This window comes from Apodemus sylvaticus, chromosome 14 (assembly GCF_947179515.1).
Source record: "Apodemus sylvaticus chromosome 14, mApoSyl1.1, whole genome shotgun sequence".
In the NCBI taxonomy this organism is placed as follows: domain Eukaryota; kingdom Metazoa; phylum Chordata; class Mammalia; order Rodentia; family Muridae; genus Apodemus; species Apodemus sylvaticus.
Window position 1 is genome coordinate 41805884 of NC_067485.1, and position 21435 is coordinate 41827318.

At 44.3% G+C, this 21435-nt stretch overlaps 1 protein-coding gene across 1 annotated transcript in view; it reads right to left on the minus strand.

Moving 5' to 3' along the window:
* Window positions 1-21435, minus strand: part of Dcdc2 (doublecortin domain containing 2) — a 150816-nt gene that overhangs the window by 79008 nt on the left and 50373 nt on the right. The window contains exons 6-7 of the mRNA XM_052156997.1: window positions 21026-21080; window positions 13806-13965 (exon numbers count right to left, since the gene is read on the minus strand). Coding sequence (XP_052012957.1) covers window positions 13806-13965; window positions 21026-21080 — 215 coding nt within the window. The remainder of the gene's footprint in view (window positions 1-13805; window positions 13966-21025; window positions 21081-21435) is intronic.

A 21435-nucleotide genomic window follows, 5' to 3' on the forward strand; every position in this document is an offset into this window, starting at 1 on the left:
GCATTGCTTCTTAAACCATAAACCCTTCCTTCCTAAATCATTTTTTGCCAGGTATTTTGATACAGCCAGAAGTGTCATAGCTTTCTGGAGCCTCTCTCCACTCTGTACAAGTGTTCTCATTCATTTTACTGCAGATCCATTATTATAAAAATGCTAAGTAGCAATAATTGTGCTTCTAAGTTATAACCTCAGGGTGAACCTGGAAATAGAATCTAAAACGAATTTGTTTTTTTCTCCCAAGTTTTAGAAATTAAGCAGGCAGCATCCATGTACCCTGCTAAAGACTTGGTTTAGTTTTGTTTTGTTTTGATTTCTTTTGTATTTTAAGCCCTTCTGTCTTGCACTTACAAAAACAAAACTTCCCAAGTGGCAAACTCACTCATCTGGAAGTTACAGAGTGACATGCAGATGTTGACCTCTGCCGTGGTTAACACTCCAACTGAAACTGAGATAAGCACCAGGCATGGCAGGGTGCCAGGTAAAGCACGGATAGATGCCTGGACACGTCTGTCAGTAACTGCCTGTCGCTCCTTTAAGCCCCCTGTCCTCAGAGGATGCTCTCCATGACACCCAGCACAATGGCACACCCTGTCATTCATCCCAAAGACAGACTCAGTTATCAAGAACTTTTGGGCCAGTGAAGGATGAATGATATAATTCTTGTGTGTAAGAAAATTTCCATTGTTCCTTTTTGTTTCTAATGCTGTCTTGGTCTAAATTGACACACGTGCTGTCTGTCTGTAGACTGCCACATGTCTGTCCCGCTCGCTAGATCTTTTGGCAGTGTAACAGTGACAGAGGACAGCCACTCATTTTGAGACAACAAAATTTTTACCTCATACCCAGAAAAATCGTTTCTGGATCCACAGTGACATCTCCGCACACAGCTCTTTAAGACACTTCACACAGGTGTTCTTGCTATTATTCTACAGAACTCAGGAACTCCACAGGGTGGTCGGCCTCTGCGCTGCCTTGAACATCAGATCCTTTCCACATTTCGACACTATGCACACAAAGTGGGTGGCATCTTAGGACGGACCCTGTGCGGATAACTACACTGGCAGATTGTAAGAGATGGAAACTAAAGAGCTCCTCTCTGTCCCCTCCCCCAACATTATCACAGGACCTCTATATGCACTATAAACAGACTGATTCCAGGGGGTGTATGCTTCATACACTATAACCATGTGGGAAACTGGACTTAGAAGATCCTGGTTCATGTGATGCAATAATATCTTGAGAATGCAATAGCTGTCACTCATTAAATGTCACCCAGCTGTGGCTGACAGCAAGAGGTTATCCCTTTCTATACTTTAACCCTCAGCTCTGTAAAATGGAAATCATAATCACTGCCTACCTCGTGGTATGTTTTACAAAAACAAACGAGGAGACATGAAGCAGGAGGGCTGCTTGGGTCGGTATTGGCGTCTCTTCTAAGTCTCTGGGTTCTCTCTGGGGCATCATCTCCTCTGTTGTGGCCCTGCTCCCTGTTATCTGGATAACCTCAGATCGATCCACATCTACAAAGGAAGCTTTCCAGATTCCAGCAGATCCACACAGCTCAGAGTACATAAAGGCCCTTTATCAGTCTGCCTCTCCTTGTGGGCAAGTTTCCTGAGACTTAATGGCCCCAGTCAACTCAACTGCTACCCAGGCCAAATACTGCATGGTCCCCATTCCGGGTCCTGCCTACAGCCTCACACAAAGTGCATGTTGTAATCATCCTATAAGCTCTAGATTGAACAAACCTTTCTCTTTGTCTACTTCACTGTCAGAAACGTCCTCCATCATCAACCGTTCCTTGGCTTCTCATTTAACACTCAACGCCTACCTCTAGTCATTCCCACAATCCAGAACTCACACAATCACCATAGACTGTCTCTCAAAAACCCAGCATGGATGTTCCACCCCTTCCAAAGCCTCAAGTTCAAAGCTAAAATCTGTCCTTGTCACTGAATCCACCTGATAGAACAAACCACAGGACCATGCAGGGTTGGGCTGGATTCTGTCCCCACAAAGCATAATCTTCCTAACCCTGGAAAAGCCATCCGAGCTCCTCAAACCCAGTTTCTTAGGTACAGCCTCTGGATGATCATCTCTTCGTTCCTTTGAGGAATAGTGTGTGTGAAGTATGTGTGTGTGAAGGATGGTTCAGGCGGGCCTCAGCAACAGTATGGTCCCCGTCTCGCCTAGCTGCCCTGCCCATGTGCCAGTAGTTTCAGAACATGCCACGAAGGTGCACACTTCTGCACCTGCACACAGTCTCTTTCTTTGCTTCCCCTTTTCTCCCATTTCAACCTTCAGTGGCTGTGACGTCACCTCCTGTATGATATAATAGACATACCTCATGACTTAACAGAGGTGACTTCTTTTCACATATCTTCCTAGACAGTGATGTTTTGATGTGTGTGCTTGCACATGTATGCACATGGTCACAAACATACAAAAAATAGAAAATAAAGAATTTGCAATCATGATAGCTGTGGTAGAGAAACATGTGAGAAGCCAATTCATTAAAAGCATATTGCAGAACTCTAAAGAGGCTCCAAAAAAAGGAAACAAAGAAAAGGGGGAGGAAAAGTGTAGAATAGAATTTTAACTTTACTTTTTTAATTCTAAAAACACACAACCAGTCTAGGGAACCAAAAACATGATAGATTTGGAAAACATTTGGGACAGAAGGACACTGAAATTTGAAGCATTTTCCAGAAACTGGAGTAAAAGGACAAGAGCTGGGAGACTAGAAGTGGGGACAAAAGACAAAAATTAAACCACCCAAAACATTTGCTTCTCATCAGAAATTTAGAAAAAAAATATATGCACAGTAGGAAAAATTATCATTATCTTAAGAAAGGAAATATATAAATAATACAGGAAAACACCTCAGCACTAAACGATGGGAGCTTCTGAGGTTATGACCTCTTCCAAGTGCCAGAAATAACGAGTAAGATTAGCGCTGAACCACACAGCCTCTCATGGTGAAGTCAGATCACTTAGCAAAAATTTAATAAAGTTATTTGATTAAAAGAGGTGCAGAAGAAAACAAGGCTTTGTATTTCCATAAAAAAGGTTACTTGGGCCAGTGAGATGGTTTGATCCTGGGACCCACAGCGAAAGGAGAGCACCTTCACATATGCACCATGGAACGCATACACCTGCACATGCACACACACACGTGCACGTGCACACGCACACACTCAAGGAAGCACACAGCAGGCTTTCATCTTAACCTCACATGTATTATCTCTTTCAGCATGGGCAACATACATTTTTCCTGCTGTGAAATCCCACTGAATTTCTTTATCATCAAGGGAACATGGTTTTAATGAGGCAGGGGACAGAATCAACAGCAGCCTGGCCTCGTGCTATAACTCTTCAACGTGTGCAGAACATGAGGGCTGTCAAATACATACTGTCTTTTTTACTCTATTTTTTCTGTCATTAATAAGCACTATTCCAGTCCCTGTGTGTGCATGCCGTTGTGAATTAATGAACTACATATGATCTGTGGGACAGTGGAGCATCGCCCTGTGTCCTAACACAGCAGCCTTGACAGTGAGCAGAGCGGAGGGGTCACAGGCAAGCTTTCTAACACGTCAGCACTCAGCATCTTTATCAATAAAATGGGTTAATGGCAGCAATAACTACATCTGCCTCATACGGCAGCCGTGAGCACCAATGAGGCTGCACACGTGACAGTCATGTGACGTGCTCAGGGCGGCTGAGCACATAAGCACCCAGAAAGGATACTCAGGATGCTAGTAGCGCTGATGGAGCTGCACAGAAAGTTCCCCGTGGATACTCCTCTGCCCCAAACTCTGTGTGTGTGCCCTGATTCTTCTCCAAGTGGTAACAGGACCCGTAAAGGGGGGGGGGGGGGGGGGAAAGCACAGAACAGGAAGAAGGAGGAGGCTGAGGCAGGAGGATGGTGAGTTTGAGGTCAGCCTGTAAAAGCCTGGTAAAAGGTCCTCATAGTAAAAGCCTATCTCAAAATGAAGGATAAAAAGAGAGGGGGAGGAGGAGGAAGAAAGGGAAAGAGAGAAAAAGGGGCAAGAAAGAGGAAAGGGGGAAGGGCTTGGAAAGGGGGAGAGGAGGGAAGAGGGGCAAAGGAAGAGGGGGAGGAAAAAGCAAGCATGGAATATTTATAGGGCTAAAGCTAGGAGAGAGAAGGATGGAGGAGAAGCTCAGGAGGGAGGAGAAGCTCAGGAGGGAGAAGAAGCTCAGGAGGGAGGAGTGCTTTCCTGCTTTGCTGCAAAAAGTCACATGTGGCCATGGGCACACCTGCAACCCCAGCACTGTGAGGCACTGACTAGGGAGGACTGCTGAGTGTTGTTGGCCAACAACCTAGCTACAAATTCACTAAGAAACTCTGTCTCGGGGAATAAGGCAAAGTGTAAAAGGCCAAGACATCAATGTCCTCCTTTGGTCTTTGTATCATATGTACCAGGATGTACACACAAACACACATACACATACACACACACACACATATACACATATACACACACACATACACTCACACACTCACATGCACATACTCACTCACACTTACACACACACATGTATACTCATACATACACACAGTGCACATGTACCACACACATGTATACTATGCATACACACATACACAAACATGCATGCCTGCAAAGACTTCAGAATCTTTTAATAGAAAATGTGGCTTAAACTTAAATAACCCATTTCCCAAATTTATAGTTTTTGAGCATCTAACTTTTGTTACAAACATCTATTAAAACTCTTTGAATGTCTGCAGCACAAACTCCACATTAGAAAATGACCTGGTTAAGAGCTTCCTCTTAGGACCTGCCCATCCTCTGCACTGTAGACTAGGGTGACCGTCAGTCACCGGCCTGAGGGGCTGCAGCCTCAGGACCTATCGTTGGGATAATGTGGAAGCATCTTGTTTCTGTCCTGTGGCACAATCCCCTTTGGAAAATGACTTCTCTGTGTGCTTCCTTGCTGTTAAGCAAAGTGATGCCCATGCGGACCCAGCTGCAGTGAGCTATGAACTTGTAAAGTGAGGGCGCCAGCCTCAACGTGGGAAGCGGCAGCCTTTAAACGGAGTGAAACCGGACCAATTGAATTACCATCCAATTGTAGAGAATAGAAATAAGTGGGAAATCTCTAAATTTAGGACGCTCAGAAGTTCTTTATAGATATTTTATCTTTTCCTTTCTCCCCTCCGTGGTAGCACACAGCATGCTGATCTCCAATAAAGGTTCTATCTTGGGTTGAAAACAACTAGGGCAGCAGAGAAGAACAAAAATAGAGTGAGATGTAAAGTAGGCCACAGTCCCAGAAAAGCCAGCGTGTCGTGTGTGGGAGAAACATCTCTGCCCTGTCTTGTAGTAGCAACCAGAACTGCAGATTCACCCCAACTCTGTTGTAAACGTACGCTGGGCGGGAAAGCCTTCGCTGTTCTTGGGATGCTGCTGCTCTTTATACAGATAGGATAGACACCGAGGGCCAAGAAAAGATTTCATACCAACAAGGGAAAACAATATTTGCATGGCAAAACATGTGTTGGCATTGATAGGTGGTAGAAGGAACTTGACCACTGAAATGAAAAAAAGAGAAATTGGTTCTACTTCACCAAGGAAAAAGAGAAACTAGTTCTGCTTCACCAAGGAAAACTTCTGCATAAACTCAAAATTATGACCATTGGAAGTAGAGCAATAAATTCAGATCAACTGGTATTAAGGAAAGAAAATGCAGCTGCCCTGGGAGTTAGCTCAGCATGTGGCACCCAGCAGGCATCAGGGATGCTTACAGGTGAAGCAGTGTCTAGAAATGGGTTGGACTCCTAAACCTAAAGACCAGAGAGGAGAGCTTGCATCCAACGTGTGGGAGAGCTAGGGCATTCGAGAAACTGCTTAATGAATAAATAAGGACAGCTGGGGGTGGTAGCTCGTGCCTGTCATAACAGCACTTAGAAGGCTGGACAAGAGTCTTACCACAGGCCAGCCTGGGTTATACAAAAGGTTCTAGGTTAGCACAGGCTACACAATGATACTCTATCCTTATGTGATGCATAGATACATAAACTAGAGGTCAGCCTCACAGATAGCATCTATTCCAGTGTTCCCTAAATGCTGAAGACAGACTCTGACCCTGGCTGGCCTATGTAAGATCTGAGTCACTGTGACATCAGAGTAAGGAGGGAAAAGGGTTGAAATGACTCCTCCCCACTCACAACTTGAAAATCCTGGAGTGAAGAGCGGAGAAGACGAGGCCTCTCCAGAATGGGAAACACCAACACACAGCCTGAAGGAAGGCAAGCCACCATAACTGAATAGCATCTATCCTTCCTCCCAGAGACCCACCGCAGGTCCCACAGGAATATCCACCTCCGAGCCTGCTGCGGCATTTCAAGAACTGTTGACTACTGCGCTGCCCTTGGACTATGGATAAACTGTTTTCTCCTTCCCCATTCCCAGGCCATTTGCTGAGCCAGTGAACTGTTACACTAAGAACTTGAAAACTTAACTTGTAAAACATCAGATCAGTATCTAGCACTGACATGTTGTCTAGATTAAGTGTCATAACGTGGTAGTGTGAATAAGCTCGGAGGTGTGGCCTTTTTGGAGGAGGTGTAGCCTTGTTAGAGGATGTGTGTCACTGCAGGGGTGGACTTTAAGGCTTCCATGCTCAGGCTTTGCCCAGTGCAGAACAGAGTCCCCTCCTGGCTGCCTGCAGGAGAGAGTTTCCTTCTGGCTGCTTTCAGATCAAGATGTTCGTTATCTATACATAGTAGGATAGAATAAGTCCTCGGCTTTCTGGGATTGTATACCCACCTCATTTTCTACTGAAAACACCCTTTGCACTTGTGGTAATCTCACATGCCACCTGTACAACACAGTGACTGAGTTGAATGATGCGTCACATCGAGGTTTATGAGAAATACATATATACATAATATCATCCGAGTCCCAAAATACCTACTTAAAATGAATTCTTGAAATATAGCTTTGCAAAGGTTTGAAATCCCTATATAGATTGGTGCCTGGCCCAGTTATCATCAGAGGCTTCCTCTGACAGCTGATGGAAGCAGATACAAAAATAAAAGCACTCAAACATTATATACACAGAGCTGAGGGAACCCGTGGAAGAGAGGGAGGAAAGATTGTTGGAGCCAGAGGAGTCAAGGACACCAGGAGAACATCGCCCACAGAATCAACTGAGCGGAGTTCATAGGGGACACAGAGACTGAAGCAGCCATCATGGAGCCTGCAGGGGTCCGTGCTGGGTCCTCTGCATGCATACTGTAGCTGTTTAGCTTGAGGTGTTGTGTGGGACTTCTACAGATTGGACTGGGAGTGTCTGATCCTTTGCCTGCTCTTGGAACTCTTCCTCTTACTGACTTGCCTCATCTAGCTTAGATATGAGGGTCTGTGCCTAGATTTAGTACATTTTTGTCACATGATTTTCCAGTCATTACCACTGAAAAGCCTGCTTTTTTCTGTGGGAAACAAAGGAGTGGACCTGGGGCGGGGGGGACACATGGGGGCTGGGAGGAGAGAGGAGAGAGGCTCACATTCTTCTCCTTTATGGATGAGGGACTACTGGATGCTGCCATGTTCCCACCTTGGTGATCATGGACTGAACCTGTGAACCTGTGAGCCAGCTCCCAATTAAATGTTGTCCTTATAAGAGTTGTCTTGTTCATGGTGTCCGTACACGGCAATAAAAACCTAAGACAGTTAAATCAACTTGATTACATCTGGAATTAACTAGAACCCAAGTGCCTGGGTACAACTGTGACATATTTGTGTTAATTGACTTGTTTGAGTTGAAAAGATCCACCCTAAATCTGAATATCCTGGGGTAGGAAAATCCACTTTAAACCTGTGCCACACCTTCTGGTGGCAGCCTGTATAAAGACCATAAGGAAGCTCTTGTTCTTTTGCCTGCTTGCCTGCATTCTCACTGTCTAGTTCATTCCCTCACTGGTATCTGGATTATACTGAAGACCTCTGAGATATGCAGATTCACGGACTGGACAACTCGATCGTGAACTTTCTATTGTTAGTCAGCCACTGTTGGACTAGCTGCATCACAAACTAAAAATACATTCTAATAAATCACAGACACACACACACACACACACACACACCTGTCAGTTCTGTTCCTCTAACATGCCTCACATCTGTCCCTGTGCCCTAAAACTGTGTATGCAAAATAAGCCCAGGTGGCTTGGCAGTTAAGAGCGCTAGCTGTTCTTAATGGGACCAGGTTCAGTTCCTAGCGTAAAGTGTGGTTCATGACTGCCCCTAACTCTAGTTCCGGAAGATCCAGTGCCCTTGTCTAACCTCCACTGGTACCAGACACACATGCATTGTACATACATGTACACATGTAGGCAAATAAAAACAGGGAGAGAGGGACAAAAGGAGGGAGAGACAGAAGGAGGGAGGGAGGGAGACTGAAGGATGAAGGAGGGGAGGAAGAAAGGGAAGGAGGGAGGGAAAGAGGGAGGGACTGAGAGAGACTGAAGGAAGGAAGAAAAAAAGAAAGAAAGGAAGGAAGGGAAGGAGAAAGGGAGGGAGGGAGGGATAATTAGCACACTATCCCAACTCCGGACCACACAAACATTAACCTCTAACAGAATGCCCTGCAGAAGCCTCAGGGCATCATCAGCTATAAGACAATGCTTCTCTATGCCACAAACATTAGTAAGATAGCAAGATATGAAGTGAACTCTTTTCTGAAAAAATACTGAAGGCTGAGGTGTGGCTCAGTGATAGACCACAGGCCGACCACATATAAAGCCTTGGCCTCTCTTCTCAGGATAAAAACATCATGACTAGTGTTATATTCCATACTTATATATTCACCCAGCTTCAATTTCTCGGTGTTCCACCACTAAAGGGAAAAACAATGTACAGACTCTAAAACTAATTTTGTTAAGAGAAGGTGAGTTATACAATTAAACATGCAAGAAGCTAGCAGCCTCTGACTACAGTAGAATATTATTGTGAAATATGTTGACCCTCTTAGTGGTGGAACAAGCAAATACCCAGTCTTTTAAGAAGCTGGTATTTAATGAAACAGACTTTGACCCATCTATATGTGGCAATGATCACCGGAGGAACAGAAACATATCTCCCATTCGTCCGATGAGAAGGGTAGCGAGAGCTACCAGCAAATCCTATTACTTCAGTTTACGTTCAGACCCAGAACACCTCGGTGCCGCCCACGTGCACTTTCTGGTACACAATGCACTTTTCACGGTGAGCAGCTGGGAGAGTGTCTTTTCCAAATGTGCTTCAGGGTTTCTCCAGAGCTTCTTGTGACAGACAACCGTGCAGGAGCCTAAGCTGGGTCACGATTGGCGCTCAGGCTCTGGCTCATGTGATGTGGTTTTTGAGGCTGGACTGCTGCAGCCCTTCATGCTTGTGGCGACACAGGCCAGCCGTGAGCAGGCTGTGGGTATCAGGAAGCTCAAGAGAGCACTGCTCAAGGGCAGTCACGCGGCGAGGTTGTAACTAACATTCCAGCACCCTCTACCAATGCTGCGCCTGCCCTTGTCGGGAGTCTAAATACACAATTGTCTGCTCCAGGAACAAAACTATCATGGACCAAAGCATAATAATACAGCCAGAAGATACACACCACTGTGTGTATACAGCACGCACACACACACACACACACACACACACACACACACACACGCGCGCGCGCGCGCGCGCGCGCGCACATGCACATGTGCACTGGAGAACCACAATCCTGCAGAAGAAGATAACCTTTGCCTTTCATTTCACACTAATGCTTTGCTTTTAAAAGTACTTTTCATTATCAGGCTAATATATGTCATAACAGTATACGCTTTCTTTGCAGTCTTTCTGATAATTCTAACTAAATGACCATGTTATTTCAGTTATCCAATATTAATAATAGCAATGAATATAGCCAGGCCTCCAAAATGCTGTTTCAAAACAATCATCATCCTTTTATTGCTCACAGTGGTGAGAATAGCTAGTTAACACCTCTACAAACGGCTATCCAGGCACGGAGGGCACAAGGACAGGGAGCAGCGGAGGCTGATCTCACAGCGGCAGGGAACACACTCGGCACACCCCCTTCATCAATCACTCTCCAATCTTACTTTGTATCTCGGCTACAAAAGAAAATGGGATTTGTTTCCCTGAAGAAATATGTCAGTGCTCTGCCTGAATTATTAAGCTTTACTGTTACAGAGAGAAACAGAGTCAAGGAAACGGGAAATTAAAGTTAGAGCCAGGTTGCCATCTGCAGTCAGAAGGCAGCATTGCTGCTTCAGGGAGCACTTCCTTGATCGCTGAATATCATCAGTAAACATCAGAATTTTTACAAAACCAGGACGCGTGTGTGACTAAAACCATAACTAGTCTTTAAAATATTATAGTTAAAAACAATATACAGGTAAAGAAGGCTAGATTAAAATAGTTGTATATAGTTTTAACATATATACTAGAAAATAATCTTAAACATTCACCATAACCCTAAAATTTAAGGCTTTGAAATACCAAATAGCTCTCCTCATTTTACATACACGTTTTAGTAGGGAAGGCAATAAGGATTTCATCTCTAAAAGCAGCTCTTGTACATTTTTACTCATTATCTTGATGCCCTGCATCCTACACATTCCTGCTGCTTATAATCTCCATTCCTTTTGCTTGAGCCCCCTAGAGACTTGCCTGTGGAGAAGCACACACTTGGTTCCAATTACTAAAATGGACGGCATTCAAGAAAAAGGCAGCTTTGATTATAAATGAGTACAAAGGCCGAGTTAGGGAGACACGCACGACTTTATACTCTGGAAACTTCTTATAACAAAGGACATTGGAGGGGGGGGGGTCTTTAAGGAGAAGTTGTTTGGATTCAACTGATACTCTTAAAGTTAGCAAGTAGCAGCTTCAGCCACAGGACTGTGCCTCTTCTTTCAATTGTCATGGAAAGTCAATGGCTTTGGAGGCCAAGGTTTATTTGGTGGGGGAGGGGTCATATACTTCTTCCAATTGTAGAAAAATATGTGTAAGTGCTTTATCTCAGCTTTTCAATAAGTCTTCTAAATCAGCAGCATCACCCTTGAGTTAAGGGGGGAAAATGAGCCCCTAAGACCTTCATTTGAAAGAGGCTCACAGATTCACAGGGAACAATGAGCTAGAGCCCTTTAAGATCCTGTGGCCCTTGCATTACAAAGCTAGCTTGGAAAATGTCCACTGAGGATGGGGAGCTATCTGAAACAACTTCACCTTCTCCCAAGGCCAGGCATGACCCAGTGAAGGGAGCCGCCTTTGCGATCATATCTTAAAAACTACTTGCTTCAGTATTAAAGATGTTTGCTATTTTCATGTCCAAAGATAGAAATATTATTGAACACTCCTTGTAATTTCCCACAAAAGACAAGATTCTGATAGTTTAACTTGCCAACACAGTCTGCTTTCCAATGAAAGGAATATTAATTCAAGTGTGTGTTCTCCAGCCTACACAGCGACCACCAGGAAGGCCGAAGACTTAAGATGGACATACTACAGGTTAGAACCGGAACTGATACACTGATAAGAGCCACAAAGACAAAGGGTAAATAGTATCTTCTCTCTTTGACTAAATCATTTATTACAAGCTTTAAATGGGTCCAGTTTCTTAGTGCGGTCTAAAGTATTACAGAGACTCAGCCATCTTTAATTTCCACCATTTATTTGGCCAATATTTATTAAATGCCTTGATTCTATAAGACCTAGGCTAGCATTGAGAATTTAAAAAAAAAAAAGCTAGATACAATAGCTCATGCCAGCACTCAGAAGGTTAAAGCAGAAGGATTATCGTGAGTTTGAGCTCAGCCTGGACAACATAGTGTGTTCCCAGTCAACCTAAACTAGAGGAAAACCTTGTCTCAACAAAACTAGTAAGGTGCAGTCCAGACACAGTCTAGGGGTTTTAAAAATGTAATAATTGTTAATCAAAATAAAGCCTCTATTGATTTTAGCTTTTTTAAAAATGGCCTGTCTTCCCAGCTAAGTTCTTTTTCTGTCCTTCTTGCTATATAATAGACACCCAATAGTACCTGCCACCTATATTTCATCCTGACCTCCCTGATGACTGGTCTCTGGAAGAAATACAACAGGCTATGAATATGCAAAGTAGTGAGAAAAAAGTGCAGCGTGAACTCAGAGTTAGGAGGAAGACCATGGGACGGTGGGAGTGAAGGAGGGAGTGGATCTCCTAGCTAACAGCAGGAGAACGGGTGCCCAACAAGCACGACTGCTAGCTGATCTCCACAGTGAGCTCCCAAGATGTTGGAGCCCCTTCTCTGGGGAACCATGCATTTATCCTGTGCTTTTGTTGGCTGCAGCCCTGGGGAGTGAACCTAGGGTTTCATGCAGATAGGACAAGTATTCTACCACTGAGCTAGCTCCTCAGTCCTTTCTTATATTTTGAAACAGGGGCTCACTAAACTCTCCAGCCTAGACTTGAATTTAAGATCCTATAGCCTCAGCCTCCTGACCGGGCTGTCTGATCATTTTGCTTTCTCTTTCAACCTTAGGTCATTTGTCTTTATCTAATTCTTTAGGCATTTATGCGGCATCCTCTAAACCCTCTAAACTACTGCCCTGCATCTGTGAATCCCACATGACTCTTCATGTCAGATGGAGTTCCACTGGTCGGCTAAGCATTCTTGATGGCCTTCTCCTGTCTGTTTTCTCCCATTGTGTCTTCACCCAGAGCATCCCACATGTGTTTTGTGTGGATGGACCATGAGTAGGGGGGGCAAAGCAGTCACTTTACTTTCTGTTTCCAGCCAGCAGTGGCCTGAGTCAAGACTTTCTCTCCACTTTTTATGAACCATCCTATTGAAAATAAAACCAAATACAGCCCTTCCCCACAAACGCTCCTGTGAAGGTTCACCATTTCATCACACCTGTCCTGACCTCAGGACACCTTTGCCTCATGCTAATGGATTCTCAGACCAGGGAAAATGGTTTGCTTTGGGTTTTGTAGTATAGTGTGTGTGTGTGTGTGTGTGTGTGTGTGTGTGTGTGTGTGTGTGTGTGTTGAGACACAAAGGGCCTGGAATTCACTGTGTGGCCTCAACCTCCAAATCGATCCCCCTGCCTCCACCTCCCAAGTGTTGAGATGGCAGTCATGCACTACCATGGCTTGCTCTAAAACTTTTAAATTTATCTAATAGCTTGTTTCTATAAAGTTTATGTGTGCTCAATATTCACTTAGACATCAGAACATCTTTTCAGGGAGTGTGAGGTGTGAATATAAGCAAATCTTAAGTGGAGACAAGGGAGGAGCCTCAACCCACGGAGGCCAGCGCCAGCAGTGCTTTAGAAGGTGTAAAGGCCCGAGCAAGCACGCTCAACGGTGCACAGAATGGTGGTGTTCCCCTTTGTCCTACGAAGGCTGTCTTAAAAGAGGAGCCCTGTGTGAGAAGCAGCTGCTTCTCGCCTGGTAGATATTTCCTTTGAACAACATCACATATGACAAGACAAGAAGGAATACCCTCTGTGAGCCTGGAGAAATCAGCAGTTCAAGATGAGAGTGAAAATAGAGGCTGGAGAGATGGCTCAGTAGTTAAAGCCCACTTACTAGTTTTCCAGAGGACCTGAATTCAAACCCCAGAGTTCTCACGCAGTTCAGGCATCCACAGGTACCCGCACTCGCATGCACAAAACCCTCCCCAACACACACACCTACACATAAATAAAAATTAAAATAAGAATTAAAATGGGTCCACATCCTTTAAAAGATAACAACATGACACGGAAATGACCATCAGACCGATGACCTCAACTCACCATTGTCTGGGACTGCTTGGTGGGAAGTCTTAGACTTCACACTTTGTTTCACTTTCATGGGTTTTTCTGAGTTGGAGTCTTTCTTCCCTTTCCTCTTCAGAGGCTGAGGAGATGAGTTATCACTGGAGCCGATGGTTGACTTAGATTGGCGATAATTTCCCTAAACAACAAAAGATTAGACCTTTACAATTGGCTAGTAAACTCTCAGAGCTATTCCCAGTACATTCATGTGGCTAACTAGTGAGCCCAGGGACAAGGCCCTGAACTAGTTGCCAACTGTTGGTCTTGGTATCACAGTAACTGCAAACACACCTTCCTAGAGGCGGGCAGAAGGTCTGGCACAGGAGAAAGACTAAAAATAATCACACAAAATTGGCAATCCCTTCACAGGTGCCAGGCATGGCACAAAACTACTTCCTCTGGGGCTGGGGGTGGAGTTCAAAGGCAGAGCTTGCCTAGCACTCGATGAGGCCAAGAATCCATCACTGTGATACACAGAGACAAACAAAAACAAAGCCATTCCTTAGCTGGGGAGATAGGCTCCATCTTAAAGTGCTGGCCCACACACACAGGAAAAGCCAAGCATGGAGGTTGCAATTACAATCCCAACCCTGGGAAGGGATCCCTAGAGCTCCCTGGCCATCTAGCACCCTATCCAGACTGGGGGCCTTTGGGGTTCATGTACTGTCAAAAACACACAAACAAGCACACAACTGGAAGGTATCCCAAAAACCAACATCAGACGTTGGCCTCCAACTACATGCATGAGCACACAGATTGCCTCATCAGCCGAACATGGCTGAGGTACCTGCCCTACTGTCACAAGGATGAAGGAGAAGATGTGTAAACTGACTAGAATATTGCCTGATGGTAAGAATCTGGTGTTTTCTTTAGATCAGAGGATATAGATGTGGATGTATGTAAAGATATAAAGTCATATCAGCGATAGGGCAGTGGTTCTGTGGTAGAGCACTTGCTGAGCATGTGTAAGACTCTGCACAAAATCTCCATCGCTGTAAAAATACAGTAACTAGGTAAATAAATAAATAAATAAATAAATCAACCACATTGGTGCAATCTTTATGCAACATCTGTACTGTGCTACTGTCTGAAAATAAATGTAGTAATATTAAATAAACAAATATGCCTAGAAGCCTATTATAACTGCTCATTTTAAACATTTATATATTCAGTCACCCAAAAGCATTTAAATGGTTTTAGCCATCACCTAATTAAGAATAGAAAAAAATCCCCATCTTACAAATGAAGTTATTTATGCTATTTTGTCACAGCCTACAAGAAAATGAATTATGCATAGATTTATTAACAGTATGAAAACTTGTCCAAATCTATAACATTTTTGCATAATTTAATTTCCCATTCTAACTGCAATTTAGACATCTAGTTTCCATTTAATTATTATATGATCTACAAGCAGAGATTTATTTTTTTCTTTCCTATTTCTCAGCACAATCACTGTCTGGAGAAGAAAGACAGACAGCAAGACAGGAGCGGAGCTTCTGAAGTTGCTAGGCAAGACGCAGACTATGGTCTGTACTCAGTGAGGTCAGTAAAGGCTGAGATTTGAACACTGTAAACCTCATGTGACAACAGCAACCCTTCACAGACAGTGCCTTTGTAGAAGGTTTGGAGATGCTGTTAAACTTGTAAGGACCCTTGTAAGCAAGGCCAGTGTTACTACTCTCTGGGAAAACACTCAGCAGCAGGAGTGTGTGGTGGAAAGAATGAAGACCTCATTGTAGAATGTCTAGGGGTTAATAGTTTCACCTCATTTCCAAAAAAAGACAATCAGAGAGTTGGTTTAGGGAACACTAAGTAGGATGGTCTAAAGGCTGGGAAGTGTCTCAATAGATAAATGTATTAATGTCATCTTAAGAAATGAAAAGGCTTCCTCTTGGGAAGTTAGACCAGAAGCAAGTCAAGCAGGAATTCTACACCTCTCTCCTTGTGTCTTCCATTTCTGTGGTTTGTGGTCTGTGGCATATCTGTTGCCTGTTGTGTACATCTGTCCCTGTTGCCTGTAGCAGCTAAGACCTTTGTTCTATATTTATTGAACAGCATAGAAAATGTGGTATGGAAAAGGAATGGTGAATTCTTTCTTTTTTGCAGAAATCTTTAGCAGAGTTTTACAGAGAAGTTACCTTACTGGCCCAGAGTAACATGCAGAACTGCAAACAGACATTATCAACCTATATCCACATGTGTTTTCAACATTTATGCGGAATACTTGTTTTGCTGCTTCCAATCTGTTGACTTCTTTTAACAAATGATAAATCACAACACACACACAGACACACACACACACACACACACACATGTACACGTACACTATTCCTGATGGTCAGGGGGCATAGAATAATACATAGTTTTAGATTAAAGCCATGCATTTAGCATTGTCTACTGAAAAGAATTCACTTTCTCCAGGAATGATGTTTCTCCTACCCTATTTTCTCTCCTGATCCCCATCTCTGTTCTCCCTCTCCCTCTCTATTTGTGTATGTGTGTGTGAGAGGTGTGTACCCCTGAATGCAAATAGAGGCCAGAGCTTGATATCCGGTGTCTTCTATCACTCAGTGTGTGTGTGTGTGTGTGTGTGTGTGTGTGTGTGTGTGTGTGTGTGTGTGTTGTAGGCAGGGTCTCATGAATCCTAGAGTTCACCAATTGGCTAGACTAGCTGGCTAGAACCCCCTTGAGAGTCTCCTGTCTCCATCTCCTTAGCACAAGGGCTAGAAGAACACCCCACCATGCCTGGCTTTGTGTGTGTGAGCTGAAGCTCCAAACTCAGGTCGTCACATTTCCCAGGCAAGAACTTTATCCACCCAGTCATCTCCTCCACTCCTACGCTGAAGTCTTCCAATGTCTGAGGCACTAGAAACATCTGCTGTGTGGTGTGGCCTTTGAAAAGAGCCATCACAGACAGTACATTATGGTTATATGGGAACAGCCAAGAAGCAGCCAAAATGTATAGGGCATATTGCAAAAAAAAAAAAAAGTTACCAGCAGCTACTTCAGCCTGCCTGCCCCTCACATGCACACTGACAGATCAAATGGGAAGACCTCCAAATATAGCCTTCAATGGCCTCTCCAACCTATGAAGACTAGTGGTTCAGGTGGATTTCAATTCTACAGCTTCCGAGGCTCTTTCCAGGAAGATCTAACCAACACCAGCTTCCTTCCCTTCTCAGAAACCCATTGCCAACCCTCATAAACTTGCACACACCCCCAAAAAAAACCAAACCATAAAATACCAAGTCTGAGGTCATTTTGTGAGTTGGCCTTGCTGAGGGGCTTCGACAGAGCATTGTGACTCCACTGACACTTCTCTCACATGCGCCTACTATCCTGGAGGCAGTTTCCTACACTACAGAATGCAATTGGGGGATAGGAAAATCTCACCTTAATGTATTTATGATTTGCCTCACAGTGACTTTGTGATAACCGATTGAGTCACGGCAGCAACTGAGTCTTGAGTCAAAATCCTGGCAATCCTAATATTTAACCCCAAACTACTGACCATAAGATGCATTGACCGACCGGACATAACAAAAACAAGCTGGTTTGCTTTTCAGCGTTTCTGTCATTTCCACCTTTCTGCCACTAGAGGGCACCCTGATCCTGTGCGGTGGAAGAACGCAGGTGGAGGACCTGCGTGCACAGAATGAAAATAAGTCACTTTTCTTTTTTATTTTTAGAATAGAATGATAACCAAAAATTATTCTCAGCTTATCAACTTCTGCATTTCTCCCACTTATCAGTTGGTAGAGCATTTCGTATGATGAATTTACTAGTTGTTTTCAATCTACTTGTATTCTAAAGTCCTATCCCTCCCCCTCCCCGCTCCCCCACACACTTCTCCCCTACCCACTTTTCTTCACGCAATAAAACAATTAACAGGAAGCTGAGTTTGAGATGCACATTCCTCACAGTCTGCTTCTGTGCCCCCTTTAAGGTCAGTGCTGAGTGAGGTCCACAGAGGCCCCTGAAGTAGGAAGCTCCACCCTCCTACACAGTCCTCTCACTCATACCCGTCCCGTGGGGCCAGGCAGTTAATGATCTATCATATCAAGCCCAGCATTCTCCAGGGAACCTATTAATTATAGAAAAAGGTGTAAATTAGTTCTGTGAAAAACCAAGCTTGTCGCTGAGGTTTCTGGCATAGGACGTGGTGGCGGCTCACTGCCGGGCGTCTGCGCACACACCCTATGTGGGTTGAGTAAGAACTCTGTGTGCACCAGGCACTGTGCTCTAGATTGTTCTCTCCTCAGATGAATATCAACCATACAGCAACAAACCTTCACTTACTTTCTCTTCCCTCGTAATGAACAACTCTCCAAGTTCTTCCCTACTTGACATCAAAGGCACCAGGCATAGACTTCTAGAGAACACTAGAGTAGCGATCTATACACAGTCGGGGCTTTGAAATCTCTATCCAAGTACTGCAACTGTGCCCTGGGACGGAACTGCACTAATAACTGCTGGGCAAGCAAACTGACCAGCGCTAACACCACGAAAAGGCTTATAGCAGAGATCCCGCCCATCAGCCCTGCAGCCCCAGAGCCTCGTACCGGCATCCCATCCTTCCACTCCACCCACCCTAGGCCTCTTCTATTCTTTCTCTGACATGTGTTTGCCATAATAAACTTTAAAAAAAATACAAAGCAAGGGATGGAGACAGGTCTCAGTGGTTAAGAGCACCTTTTGCTCTTGCAGGAGACCCAAGTTGGGTTCCCATGACCCGTGTCAGACAGCTCACAAACACCTGTGACTCCAGCTCCAGGGGATCTGACACTCTTCTGGCCTCCACAGGTACCTATATTCATGTACACACACACACACACACACACACACACACACACACACAAACACACACACACTAAGAGAGATAATTTCAATATTTTTAAGTTTAAAAGTATAATTCAAGTGCTGATGGACAGATGGCTCAGAGGTTAAGAGCACTGGCTGCTTTTCCAGAGGTCCTGAGTTCAATTCCCAGCAACCACATGGTGGCTCATAACCATCTATAGTGAGATCTGGTGCCCTCTTCTGGCCTGCAGCAATATATGCAAGTAGAATGCTATATACATAATAAATAAATCTTTAATAAAAAAGTGTAAATCAAATGCTAGCATTCTTCCTTTAAGTCCCTCAGTGGCTTCCCACGAAGGCCTGGATGCAAGCCTTGCTTGCTCTGTATGACTGGGCTGCAGCTCCTCCTTAGTCAGCACTGACTGCCCTGGTATTCTCCCTCCCTTTCACCTATTAAGTTCTTTATCAACAACTTGGATAACTTTGGTTCTTCTACCTCGGCTTCTTCCCTGCCATCTCCTTCCTGCCTGAGTGGATCTAGGAAATCTCTGTCCCCCTGACACACACTCAAGGACTTGAAAGATCCAGTAAGATCCTGGTCAGTTTCTTTATATGTATAACATTAAATGTGTATAGTCATTCTTGGCACTTAGTAAATAAATCATCAACAAATATGTGTTGAGTGCATGGCTGACTGATATAATAGTCTGATAGAATGAATGGGTTGACAGATGATAGAATGGGTGAGTGGGTAGCTTGTAGAGTGGAGAGATGGGTGGCTAACAGAGCAGATGGATGGATGGATGGATGGATGCATGGATGCATGGATGCATGGATGCATGGATGGATGAATGAATGATGGGATGGGTGGATGATGGGATGGATGGATGGATGATAGATGGATGGGTAGATGGATGGATGATGTATGGTAGATGGATGCATGCATGCATCCATGGGTAGATGGAAGGATGCATGCACGCATGCGTGGATGATGGGATGGATGGATGATGCATGATAGATGGATGCATGCATGCACCCATGGGTGGATAGATGAATGCATACATGTATGCATAGATGATGGGATGGATGATGGGGTGGATGAGTGATGAAATAGATAGATGACAGGTGGGTAAGTGCATGGCTGATACATAGGAAAAAGAAAGAAGGAGGAAGGAGGAGAATACGGGAAGAGAGAAAATATAATTTCTGAACCTAAATTCATGGCTCTTATTTTGCTTTTCACTATTTAAGTCCTGACGAGAACTTGGCACAGTGGAAGGACACTGAACACTGGCTACCATGTTCATGGCATCTCTCTGTACCCATTTCTCTTTCCCCAACACCACGCTCCTCCTGAAACCCCTCTCCTCAACTGTGTCCACTAAAATCTTCACTAGGATTCAAGGGCAGTGCCGGAATCCTGTTTTCTTGGTGTTCATGTACTGGATACTCAGTTTCAGGCTGTTCCTAACCTTCGAGGTGGTTTTCTTCCTTTCCCTAGAGTGTGAAGAGTATGGAAGGCAAGACTTTCCAAAAGCAGTGAGCAGTACAGTCTCCAGGAATGAGCATCAAGTCCAATGATGTGAACACAAAATTATCTTTCTCTTTTGTTAAGAATGTCATGAAATAAACGAGTAGGGAAAGATGAGTACACGCCCACTAGGACACACTATCACTGCTCAGCAGGCACCTACAGCACACCAGAACACAACCGCTGGCCAGCTCATCGAAGTGGGGTAGGAATGCCAGATCAGTTCCCATCACTCCTGCTGAAGCCCCTGATAGATCAGAGAGCCCTCAGCCAGTACGACCTGCTGCAGCAGCACTCCAGGATAAAGCGGGCTTCCCCTCAGGGGAGCTAGGGATGGGGCAGGGCTAGGAGATATGCTGCCTCGCACAGTGGGAGTTAGCAGGTATGCTGCAGTGCAGACTGAGGTTAGGGGTTGAGCTGGAGTATGGGGGTCACGTGATGGCTGCAGTGTACAGTGGGAGTTAGGGGGTAGCTGCAGTGCAGACTGAACTGTCAGCAGCTGACCTACTCATTGCTCACTCTAGTTCCCACATTGTCAAGGCACATTGTCAATGCTTGCTCAGGTAACAGTGAAGGAATGACCAGGAAAAGCTTCTAGAGTCTGGTCTACAGAGTGAGTTCCAGGACAGCCAGGGCTATACAGAGAAACCCTGTCTCGGGAAAAAAAACCAAATCCAAAAAAACCTAAAAGCATTAGGTCTTGTTTAGGACTTCGGTTGTGACATTGAAGCTCTCACAATGTTTCAGATAGTTGCTTATATGCCACTAGTAGCTAAGACTTATTCCTCTGAATTTAATTGAAACCCAAAGGATGGCTCTACGGAGAGACAGAACACTAATGAGGAAAGCTGCTGATACTTACGCTCCCTTTAGACTTCCTCGATCCAACCATGGGAGGGAGGGAAGAAGCTTTCTGACTGTGGAAACAAATTGCAATTTGCACATCTGAATATTGCTCACAAATAATGCATGACACATGGCAATCATTCTAATCTGCTATCCCACCCTGTCCACTGGCCCTTGAAGTTAGTGCCATAAAAGCTCAAAATTCTATTCTAAATTATTTCTAATAGTTTCCTGAATATGACCTGACTTGATGCTTATAAACTTTTAACACAAATTTTTTTCAGAATTTAATTCAAATTTCCAAACTTTCTATTTATAGATAAAATAAAAAGAAACATTTCTTAAACTAAGGGACAATCATGCCAGATTAAATGAAAAATAATGAATCTGTTGGGCATGGTGACACCTATCTATTAATCCTACCCC